Source organism: Mobula hypostoma, chromosome 13 (genome assembly GCF_963921235.1).
Source record: "Mobula hypostoma chromosome 13, sMobHyp1.1, whole genome shotgun sequence".
Classification (NCBI taxonomy): Eukaryota; Metazoa; Chordata; class Chondrichthyes; order Myliobatiformes; family Myliobatidae; genus Mobula; species Mobula hypostoma.
In genome coordinates, this window is record NC_086109.1 from 79,659,630 (window position 1) to 79,672,063 (window position 12,434).

The 12,434-nt window shown below is 37.9% G+C and overlaps 1 protein-coding gene across 1 annotated transcript in view; it reads left to right on the forward strand.

The window, feature by feature from the left end:
• The window catches only part of igdcc4 (immunoglobulin superfamily, DCC subclass, member 4), a 183,522-nt gene that overhangs the window by 121,023 nt on the left and 50,065 nt on the right, over positions 1-12,434 (forward strand). Inside the window, exons 9-11 of the mRNA XM_063066033.1 lie at positions 4,122-4,259; positions 5,129-5,299; positions 6,216-6,446. Coding sequence (XP_062922103.1) covers positions 4,122-4,259; positions 5,129-5,299; positions 6,216-6,446 — 540 coding nt within the window. The remainder of the gene's footprint in view (positions 1-4,121; positions 4,260-5,128; positions 5,300-6,215; positions 6,447-12,434) is intronic.

The following is a 12,434-nucleotide window of genomic DNA, read 5'->3' on the forward strand; positions in this document are numbered from 1 at the left end:
GGATGAGACTGGAATAAATGTTTGAAATTGTGGTTGAATGTAAATCTGGCTATGTAAGGTGAGTATGAATCTAAACGTTGCTGACCGTATGTTTTAGGGAGCTGGGCACAAAAAGAAAATCTGAATTGTAGGTCATAACAATCTGTGATTCATTGCAAAAAAAATATTGGATTATGAACTGGAAAAATTAGAACAGGATGATTAGTGGCTTTAAAAACTTTGATTCCTTAGTGCTTTCATGTTATTGGTAGCTAAGTCCTCATTTGGATCCAGAAACAATAATATGTTTTTAGGAAACAGCCAAAAATATGCTCAGAGATGACTTTCTTTCACTCTTGCTTACCTTCATGTGTCTGCTGCTAAGCCCTCAGTATATTTTTAAAGTTTGTTTTCTTCACAATTATGTTTTGATGTAAGTGAGACTGCTTGAGCACATTGAAGCATATTGTGTAATTTAGAGGAGGGCATCATTCAATTATTGCTTAATATTTGCTGAAGTTAGAAAGGCTATCAAATTGGTATGAATCATTTCAGCAAGTGTTCATTATTTTAAAGTTTAGGAGATTTATCATTAAAGACTGAGGAAACCAATCTATTTATTATGCTTTTTCCACCATCAGAATCAGAATTGGGTTTATTATCACTGGCATGTAACATGAAATTTGTTAACTTAACAGCAGCAGTACAATGCAACAGATAACGTAGAAGAAAAAAACACAAAATAATAATAATGAATAAATAACTAAATCATTTACAGTATACGTATATTGAATAGATCAAAAATTGTGCAAAAAACAGAAATACTAAATATTTAAAAAGTGAGGTAGTGTCCATTTAGTAATTGGATGGCAGAGGGGAAGAAGCTGTTCCTGAATCACTGAGTGTGTGCCTTCAGGCTTCTGTGCCTCCCACCTGATGGCAACAGTGATAAAAGGGCATGTCCTGGGTGCTGAAGGTCCTTAATAATGGACGCTGCCTTTCTGAGACACCGCTCCCTGAAGATTTCCTGAGTACTTTGTAGGCTAGTACCCAAGCTGGAGCTGACTAAATTTAGAGCCCTCTGCAGCTTCTTTCGGTCCTGCACAGTAGCCCCCTCCACCCCCCCCCCCCCATATCAGACAGTGATGCAGCCTGTCAGAATACTCTCCACGGTACATCTATGGAAGTTTTTGAGTGTATTTGTTGACATACCAAATCTCTTCAAACTCCCAATGAAGTCTAGTCACTGTCTTGCCTTCTTTAAAACTACATCGATACATTGGGAGCAGGTTAGGTCCTCAGAGATCTTGACACCCAGGAATTTAAAACTGTTCACTCTTTCCACTTCTGATCCCTCTATGAAGATTGGTATGTGTCTTCATCTTACCCTTCCTGAAGTTCACAATCAGCTCTTTCGTCTTACTGATATTGAGTGCTGGCTTGTTGCTGTGTCACTACTCCACTAGATGGCATATCTCACTCCTGTACACCCTCTTGTCACCACCTGAAATTCTACCAACAATGTTTGTATTGTCAGCAAATTTATAGATGGTATTTGAGCTACACCTAGCCACACAGTCATGGGTATATAAAGAGTAGAGCAGTGGGCTAAGCACACACCCCTAAGGTGTGCCAGTTTTGATCACCACCAATCCCCACAGATTGTGGTCTTCTGGTTAGGAAGTCAAGGATCCAATTGCAGTGAGAGGTACAGAGGTCCAGGTTCTGCAACTTCTCAATCAGGATTGTGGGAATGATGGTATTAAATGCTGAGCTGTAGAAGGTGAACAGCATCCTGACATGTGTTTGTGTTGTCCAGGTGGTCTAAAGCCGTATGAAGAGCCATTGAGGTTGCATCTGCTGTTGACCTACTGTGGCGATAGGCAAATTGCAATGGGTCCAGGTCCTTGCTGAGGCAGGAGTTCATTCTAGTCAACCTCTCAAAGCATTTCATCTATGTAGATGTGAGAGCTACCGAGTGATAGTCATCAAGGCAGCTCACATTATTCTTCTTAGGCAGTGGTATAATTGTTGCCTTTTTGAAACAAGTGGGAACTTCTGTCTGTAGCAGTCAGAGGTTGAAAATGTCCTTGAATACTCCTACCAGTTGGTTGGCACAGGTTTTCAGAGCCTTATCAGGTACTCCATCGGGACTTTCCGCCTTGCGAGGATTCACTCTCTTTAAAGACAGCTAATATCAGCCTCTGAGACAGAGATCACAGGGTCATCAGGCATCTTCACAGCTGTAGTTGTATTCTCCCTTTCAAAGTGTGCATAGAAGGCATTGAGTTCATCTGGTAGTGAAGCATCGCTGCCATTCATGCTATTGGTTTTCGCTTTGTAGGAAGTAATGTCTTACAAACCCTGCCAGAGTTGTTGTGCATCCAGTGTCACCTCCAATCACTAGCAATCTGTGAGGATTTTTTTTTTCATTCTTGACACTTCCTCTGTAGTTCATAGCACTACCAAGATCAATCTGTTTAATTAACTAGAGTACTGCCAATTAGTCTAATTTCTTCATTCGCACTATAATTTATTTCTCAAGTTACAATTTGACAATTTAATCAGAGATCATAATACCTCTATTTTAAATATGAGAGCTAGGAAATACTGAGTACTGTTACAATTTTTGAAATTGTTCAGAACAAGTTCTCTCTGTAAATTAACAAACTCATGCAATTTAAGCTTTTTGAAGTGAAAGGCCAAAAAAAAGCTGCATAAATTTTGCATTCAAAATTGTCCCGCAGATGGTACTAGTGAACTGGAAACTTTATTCTTTTTCATTCCTTATGCTCTGTGAATGCAGTCTAATTCAACTTGAAAGAATTCACTGTGTTTATACCTCAAAATATTATCATGATATTGCAAGCACATCATCTTCAACTGGTTGACTCTAATTTGTATTTACACTGAGTGGCCACTTTTTTAGGTACCTCCTGTACCTAATAAAGTGGCCACTGAGTGTATGTTCGTGGTCTTCTGTGGCTGTAGCCCATCCACTTCAAAGTTTGACATGTTGTGAGTTTTGAGTTACTGTTGCCTTCCTGTCAGCTTGAACTAGTCTGGCCTTTCTCATTAACAAGGCATTTTTGCTCACAGAGATGCCACTCACTGGATATTTTTTCTGGTTTTCACACCATTCTCTGTAAACTCTAGAGACTGTCATGTGTGAAAATCCCAGGAGATCAGCAGTTTCTGAGGTACTCAAACCACCATGTCTGGCGCCAATAATCATTCCATGGTCAAAGTCACTTAAATCACATTACTTCCCCATTCTGATGTTTGGTGTGAATGGCAACTGTACCTGTTGACCATGTCTGCATGCTTTTATGCATTGAGTTGCTGCCACATGATTGGCTGATTAGATATTTGCATTAACCAACAGGTATACCTAATAAAGTGGCTACTGAGTGTAGATACTGATCACACCATCCCCAGCTAAGATTTACTTTTGCTAGTTTTAATTTTTTTTGTTATCCAGGTTTGAGGTGAAAGCCTAGAAATTCCTCTGTGCTGGGAAAAGCACATTAAACAGTTATTGTTCATTGGGCCAGGTTTTGATTTGCTGCTGCCAAATTTTGAATTCAGAGTGCTAGACATTCAGTCTGTCACATGCATCTGTTTCTGAATGTAATTCAGTGGCGTTCTGTACCATATTACAGGTGGGAAAGAACTGTATCTACTTAAATGTATATTTGTAAAATTCTTTGCATATCATCTAACACGTAACTATAACAGTGACATATCAGTTTAATTTCTCTTCCCTATTATTCCTTTCTGTCTGGTTATTTCCTCAGCTGTTCATGAAAATATTATGCAGAGCTTTTCTCCCAGCATAACTTTTCCTCTTAAGTATACTTAACATTATGGAGAAGCACACTAACAAAATAAAAACCCCATTCAATTTTACTTGGCAAGGCCCAGACTTAGATGGTCTGCATAATTCTGAGTTTTCTGGAAGCAGGTAATCACAATTACTTCCCTTCTATGTCACCAACCACAATTTTGATCACTAATGAAATACTCTACAAATTATTTTGCAATAAAAGAGCTTGGATCCTTAACTCGATTGAAATTTATTTTGTGTATTGATCTTTATCCAATCATTAAAGTTCTAATGTTTGTATCCTGTTTCTGAACAGTACCAAGTACTGGCCCTCAACCATCCTTGTCGATTACCACTCACACTGATGTTCGGGTAACATGGCTTCCGCTCTCTCCAGAACTTAGCAATGGTAAAATAACAAAATACCGAATTGATTACTGCATGTTGAAAGAAGGTACGTATTTTGCCACTTGAGCTATTGGATATGTATTTATTTTGAATATACTGTATTGCTTTTCATTTTCCTTGTACTTAGGCATACAGTGACTTAGAACTTTAATATTAAACCTATTTTTGGAATGGTAATCTTAACAGCCTTTTCTCTCAGTTGTGTGAAATAGCAGTCACCTTAAGTAATATTATTGCTCATCATTCTTAGTTGATACAAAGCGCAATATCCTGGTATCTTAACTTGATGACTGTTGTGTTTGTAATTTCCCTGTGTTACTTCAATCTCTGTTAGAGACAAGAACTTTATTCTCATCCACTCTCTTTCATGCTCTAGATAAAATGCTGAGAATATAGCATAGCAGTTCCAATTGGTGCCTGCAATTTGAATCATTCACTGTCTTGCTTGCTCTGTTCTGCTACATTCTTAGCATTAATTATGTTTCTGTTTGTACCATTGAACCTTACATATGATTGTCATGTTGCCTGTCCACAGAGAAGTAACTTCAACAGACTTGTCCTTTTGGGTAATAGCATGTGGCTCTTTACTCATTGAATTTAAATTCAATTGATCACTGGCAGCTAAGGTTATTGTCCAAAGTGGATACTTAATTCAATGTGCTTAGAATTGCTCAGCCTTGAATAGGAGATTAGTGCAAATCTTTATCATCTTGATTAGCTGAAGGAATAAGGCTAAATTACACAGCATGAATCAAATGTCAGTTGAAGCTTAGACTGACGTTGTGAGAATACATCATGATGGACATTACCCAGGAAACGAGTTCTGAGATTTTTGGGGTGAAGATATACAATTGCAGAGAATATTCACTTTAATTCAACTACTGCTATTAAGTGCTACCCCTGTTTATACAACAGATCAAATTTATTCAATTGAAGTTGATGGAAATGAAACACAAGTCACGCTTCCTACAGTACAGTCAAAGAAAGTTTACAAAGTTCGGATTGCAGCAAGCACGAGTGTGGGATATGGTGCACCATCAGATTGGACCCAGCACCTAATACCTGACAGAAGTAAACAAATAACAGGTAGGAACATTGTCTTTCCAGATTAATAAAGGGCAAGCTTCTTTTTGCAAAATATAAAACAAATATTGTCTTCTCCATTGTTTGGTAATAAACATGCTTAGAGCATTTAGGCATATGGCAGGGAATTTGTAATATCCATTCCTATTTCAAGTTCACTGCAGAAGAATTGTTGTCTATGATGATTTACCTAGGCATATCCATTACCCATCTCTTAGGAAATGTTAAACTAGGCTTTCATAGAAGTGTGGATTGAAACTCATTCAGTTAGTGGATTACAGAAATTGGTCCGCATGTATTTTGTTACTGGTGCTTAAAATTTCACTATGTTCAAGCCATGGTTATCTACATCAGTGCCAAGAGTGCAAATTTTATCAGCTAATTTCTAGACAACTACGGTAGTCAAAAATCATAGAAAGCATTAAATTTGGAATACTTGTGTAGCTAGATTGTTTGCTCGGAGAGCAGTTTTAAACTAAAATTAGGATTAGTTGTAATTAAAGTTGTTCTACACTAATTCTTGGGAACCACACCCTGTTGTCAAATATAATTTGCTTTCTGATCCCACGTGCACAGGCTGGCAATTGGTACAAGGGTCAACAAATTTTATATTTTTAATTAACTAGCAGTAATTGCAGGTAAACTCACAGATACATTCTTCATATTTCTAAGAGAAGTCTGTTTACTCGGTCCTAGTTGGTTTGGAACAAGCACTGGAAACCAAGGTGTTTGATTACAAAAGTGAGGCTAGTGCATTGAAAACATAAATATCTGATAAATGGGATTAAAAATAACAATGACAAAAGTCTCCACTACTTTATTTGACTTGAGCATAAATCATATGTATCCAGTTACAGCTAATTACTGTTATCAGGTTGAAATGGTTCATCTAATAATAACCTGCTTTGCTTTGCTCCAGTTCCATTTGCTCCTACAGAAATGAAGGTCAAGACAAAAGTAGACTCTCTGCTGGTTTCATGGCAACCACCTTCTAATCAAGTCCAGATCCAGGGTTACAAGCTTTATTACAGAGAGGCAGATGCAGACGATTCGAGCAGAGAATTAAGTGAAGCTAATGGAGATGAGCATTGGACAAAGGGACCAATCCGGCTTCGAAGAAAAATTAAGCAGTATGAGATTACTGGATTAGGTTAGTAATCTGAATGAACCAGTATGTTATAGTAAGTTATGGGAGTTTCTTTTTTTTTAATTGAACTGTATAGCTTTTGGAAAGCTGTGCTGATTCCAAAAGGAAATAAATAAAGTTAGAGATTGAAGTACTAGTTACAATTCTTCATCAATGAAGTTAGTTATGTAATCTTTGCATTTGCTTGACTTTAGTGCTTCAATCCCTAATTTACTCCAACATAAGTACTTAAAATGTCTTTCCCATTCAATATCTGTTCCATAATGCCATAACTTTATAAAATTGTTTTTCTCTGGCCCCAGTTCTTTAATTTATCAACCTAGATTCACTCAGCCAAAATTTTGAGAGGAAATGCACATTAAGATAAATTCTGTTGAATGCTTCCAACAGCTCATAATTTTGTAACTCGAAAAATTCATTTTGTATCTTTGATTTTTACTTAGCTTCCAAATTAAATACCTACTTGCAAGTCAAACAACTGTCAGATATGTAAGTTGTACTTCTGTTGCAACTAAGTCATTTTTTTAAATATCCCAATCTAGATAATTTATGAGGGGCTAGGTCTAATCTACTTCAAGATCCACAGAGTTGTCGGCTCTACATCCTACTTTGGACTTTAAGCTAAATGAAGCAATCCAAAAATATAATATGGCATATAGAATGCAATACCTTATACTAAAATCCCTCATAAATCACTTTATTTATCACTATACATTAATAAATTTGCATTCAGTGTTCATGTTTTACAATATAACTTATCAATCATCTCTTGATATTAAAATTAGTGTGTCAAAAATTTTGAGTGGAAGTACAACATACTAATTATTAATCCCCATCTGCTGTACATGGTAGCTTTTCTTAAGGCAATAAGCCGATAGACCAGAGAGTTGGAATTGAATTTGAATTCAGCTTTTATTCAAATCTTTCGTCGAGAGTTAAATTTTATGATAGGGATGTAATGTGCAGCATTTTACTATTTTAATGGTGATTGGGGAAGGTGAGGGAAAGAAAACGATTTTAGCATTTTCAGTTGCTCTGCGTTGAGGATTTGTCAGTTTGCCCAAAAACATAGACTTAATTTAGTACCTAATTGTAGTAAATAAAAAAGTTTTGAAATGCTGCACGTAAAATGTCAGAAAATATGAAAATATTGAATACTTAAAGGTACAAGCAAAATAGCTTCCATGGAAAATTTGTGCAAAGCATTTGCAGAAACCCTACACTGTTCATAAAGAACACTAAAAGACATTCTTGGGAGAAAGCACCCTCCAAGGTCAGGGGGTGATACTGCACATAAACTATTGTACCACCAGATGGTGCCTGAGCATTTCTCTAAATGTATCTAAAGTACACACTCTAGAGATCTTGTATAATAATTAGAAATGCAACCATATCCCCATGTACATGTAATCTGTTGCATCCAAGCCTAATCAGCTTTGAATTAATGATACCATTTTCCTTTTCAGTATTTTCCATTTTGTCAATGATGAGATGAAATAAACAAGGTTCCTTACACGTTGATGGACCTGCAGGAAATGCTTTAAATAAAAGCATTCCTCTGCTGTTCAATGTATTGCTGCTTAATTTTGAAGATGAAATATTTGGCAGATCAACTCTGGAATTTTACTGATTTTTGGATTACAATTAAGTTATGGAAGGGAATATAAAAATCTTTATTGGCTTTATTTTGGTCAATTAAACTTGCAATTGAATCTACTTCCACTGAAGGAAATTACACAGAAAAGTTGTGGTATCGTGGGTGAAGGAATGAAGGACATTTTTTTTTCCTAGCGATATTAGAATTTCCTTGTAGATCCTTCATCTCTGGCATCAAAGAATTCTAGTGTTCAGTGAAACTAGAAGTTGTACCAAATCACTTAAGAAATTTACTGTGTTTCACATGTTTTATTAACAAATAGGCTGATATCTTCACCAGTTCTGTTATAGTTAATCAACAATGCTTACTGAATCTGGCATTCTTTGTCTAGATTGTAGAATTCTACACATTTACCTTGCCTTTCATGCTGATATATTGAGAATCTGACTTCTCAAGAAGAAATCTTGTCCAAGATTGCACACTTCATGAAAAGCATGCTATTGTTACTAACTTACTCTTTTTAAAAATGTTCTTTTCCATGGAATAACAGGCTTTAGTATGCCTGTCTCCTCATCTTATAATTGATAAGTTATTTTGTCCATAATCAGTTTCTTGACCTGTTTCGGTCCATTGGTCATTATGTCTTTAATCTGTAGAGGTAAAATATTCCTGTGTTTGATTTACTGCTTTCAAACTCATTCAATATTGTGGCAAATTTAGAGTAAATAATTCATATAGAATTTGTAGCTCCATTCAGGCTGTTACGAACTTACTTAGTTTTACTTATTTATTGAGATAGAGCCCTTTGAGCTGCATTGCCCAGCAACCCCCCAATTTAACCCTAGCCTAACCATGGGACAATTTATAATGACCAATGAACTTACCGACCAGTACCTCTTCGGACTGTGGGAGGAAACTGGAGCATCTGGAGGAAACCCACGCGGTCACGGGGAGAATGTACAAACTCCTTACAGTCAGCAACGGGAATTGAACCTTGGTCATTGGTAGTGTAAAGAGTTGTGCTGACCACTACGCTATTATGTCGCCTAACTACACTATTGTGCCACCTGAATTAAAGTATTTTGATCTCTTTCCCTCATGGAATCAGTAAAGTTTTTAAAAATTTAAGATTAGTTCAGTATGTGGTCAGTAACAACATATTGGACGTTAAGAAAAAGTGTATAGGCAGAGACTAAAAACTGTAGCACCAGTGGCAAGGACCGAGAAGGTATGGGCAAGGGAAGCGCAGAAGCACTTACAGGACTGCTTTGAATCGGTTGTCTGGACTATTTTGAAGAATTCATCTTCAAACTTGGATGAGTGTGTTGCAGTTCTTACCGACCTCATTAAAACCTATGTGGATGAGTGTGTGTCTACAAGGACTTATTGTACATTCCCAAGCCAAAAGCCATAGATTAAACAGGAGGTACATCATCTGCTGAAGGCTAGAACTGTGGCATTCATGTCTGGCGACCCAGACCTGTACTAGAAAATCAGGTATGATTTGTGGAGGGCTATTTCAAGAGTGAATAGACAATTTCAAACGAGGTTGGAGGCAACATCGGATGTACGACAACTCTAGCAGGGTTTGCAAAACATTACTTCCTACAAAGCAAAACCCAGTAGCATGAATGGTAGTGATGCTTCACTACCAGATGAACTCAACGCCTCCTATGCCCGCTTTGAAAGGGAGAACACAACTACAGCTGTGAAGATTCCTGCTGCACCTGATGACCCTGTCACCTCTGTCTCAGAGGCCGATGTTAGACTGTCTTTAAAGAGGATGGACCCTCGCAAGGCAGAAGGTCCTGATGGAGTACCTGGTAAGACTCTGAAGACCAGTGCCAACCAACTGGTGGGAGTATTCAAGGACATTTTCAACTTCTCACTGCTACAGGCAGAAGTTCCCACTTGCTTCAGAAAGGCAACAATTATACCAGTGCCTAAGAAGAATAATGTGAGCTGCCTTGATGACTATCGCTCGGTAGCACTCACATCGACAGGGATGAAATGCTTTGAGAGGTTGACTAGAATGAACTCTTGTCTCAGCAAGGATCTGGACCCATTACAATTTGCCTATCGCCACAGTAGGTGAACAGCAGATGCAATCTCAATGGCTCTTCACATGGCTTTGGACCACCTGGACAACACAAACACCTATGTCAGGATGCTGTTGTCGACTATAGCTCAGCATTTAATACCATCATTCCCACAATCCTGACTGAGAAGTTACAGAACCTGGGCCTCTGTGCCTCTCTCTGCAATTGAGTCCTCGACTTCCTAACCAGAAGATCACAATCAGTGTGGATTGGTGATGACATCTCCTCCTTGCTGACGATCAATGCTGGTGCACCTCAGGGGTGTGTGCTTAGCCCAATGCTCTACTCTCTATATACCCATGACAGTGTGGCTAGGCATAGCTCAAATGCCATCTTTAAATTTGCTGATGATATAACCATTGTTGGTAGAATCTCAGATGGTGATGAGAGGGCATACAGGAGCGAGATATACCAACTAATGGAGTGCTGCCACAGCAACAACTTGGCACTCAACGTCAGTAAGACGAAAGAGCTGATTGTGGACTTCAGGAAGGGTAAGACGAAGGAACACATACCAATCCTCATAGAGGGATCAGAAGTGGAGAGAGTGAGCAGTTTCAAGTTCCTGGGTGTCAAGGTCTCTGAGGATGTAACCTAGTCCCAACGTATCGATGCAGTTATAAAGAAGGGAAGACAGCAACTATACTTCATTGGGAGTTTGAAGAGATTTGGTATGTCAACAAATATACTCAAAAACTTATATAGATGTACCATGACAGGCTGCATCACTGTCTGGTATGGCGGGGTGCTACTGAACAGGACCGAAAGGAGCTGCAGAGAGCTTTAAATTTACTCAGCTCCATTTTGGGTACCAGCCTACAAAGTGCCCAGGACAGCTTCAAGGAGTGGTGTCTCAGAAAGGCAGCGTCCATTACTAAGGACCTCCAGCACCCAGGGCATGCCCTTTTTGTCACTAATACCATCAGGTAAGAGGTACAGAACCCTGAAGGCACACACTCAGTGATTCAGGAACAGCTTCTTCCCCTCTGCCATCCGATTCCTAAATGGACATTGAACCCTTGAACATTAACTCATTTTTTAAATATATATTATTTCTGTTTTTGGCACGATTTTTAGTTTTTTCAATATACGTATACTGTAATTGATTTATTATTTAATTTTTTTCTTCTACATTATGTATTGCATTGAACTGCTGCTGCTAAGTGAACAAATTTCACGACATATGCCGGTGATAATAAACCTGATTCTGATTTTGATTCTGGAAATATGTTCAGACTGTGGTCCTCTGTGAGATTAGGACCACCATCCCAAAATTGCAATCCGTAAATTTATGTTAATGCCAAGTGGACAAATTCTGAGGTAGTTGTTCTATTTTGTATTAATCTGGGTTGCTGGCATCAAATGTCAGTACAGGCTGCCCAGGTAATGAATAGGTTTCATTTTTGCCGATGGCCGTATATTGATTTTGTCCATAAGTCGTAAAATACACAACAATCACTTGATAGGGTAACCATACCTCCACTGTATTATAGTGAATTGCATCAAAAACATACAAGACTGATAAAGGAAGAACACAAATACTATGTGAAGAGAGAGAGGAAAGTAGTAGGACATTTGAATTTAATAATATTATGGGAGCTCATTCGTATGTAGGTGTGTCTCTAAGTCACGCGTTCATAGCACGGGGATGGGCTGTAGTATATTTTGTGTTGATGACACTTGCTGCCCCCAGCACACTCTCGACCATCTCATTGTATGTTTGTATATGTGATAAATTAAACTTGAATCTTGAAGCTCATCTTTTTCCCCTGCACTTGAAGGATTTGGTTCCTCCTTGCAGATTTTCTTTTCACACATACTTTGTTTTTCCCTAAAAATACTAGTTAAGTCAGAGTTGTGTGCCACATTAGAAAGAGCTCTTGGAAATGTTTGAGTTTCTGTACTTAAATATGCATAATGTTCAAACTTGTCTAACACCTAACTTTGTTAATGTTGTCAGGAATATATTTGATGTCCAATTTAGCATGCCTAAGTAATATCATGCTAATGCAACCAAAGTGCTTGGTTACCTTTCTGAATTTGAAATTTATCTTGCTTTTTGCAGAGTCAACTATGCAAAAGAATGTAATGTGTTTGAATTTTAATCTTGAGTAATAATTGCATCACCTGTTGCTAAGTGAATGAAACAAGTTCCCCTGCTACAGTGCACATGAATGGATTTTTATTTGCCTTGAGAGCACAAATGAACAGTATTGAAAACTCTCAACAGCTTGACTATCTGAAAAACATGAATTAGAAAAGGAGTTGTACTTCATGCTTCATTAATTATACTTA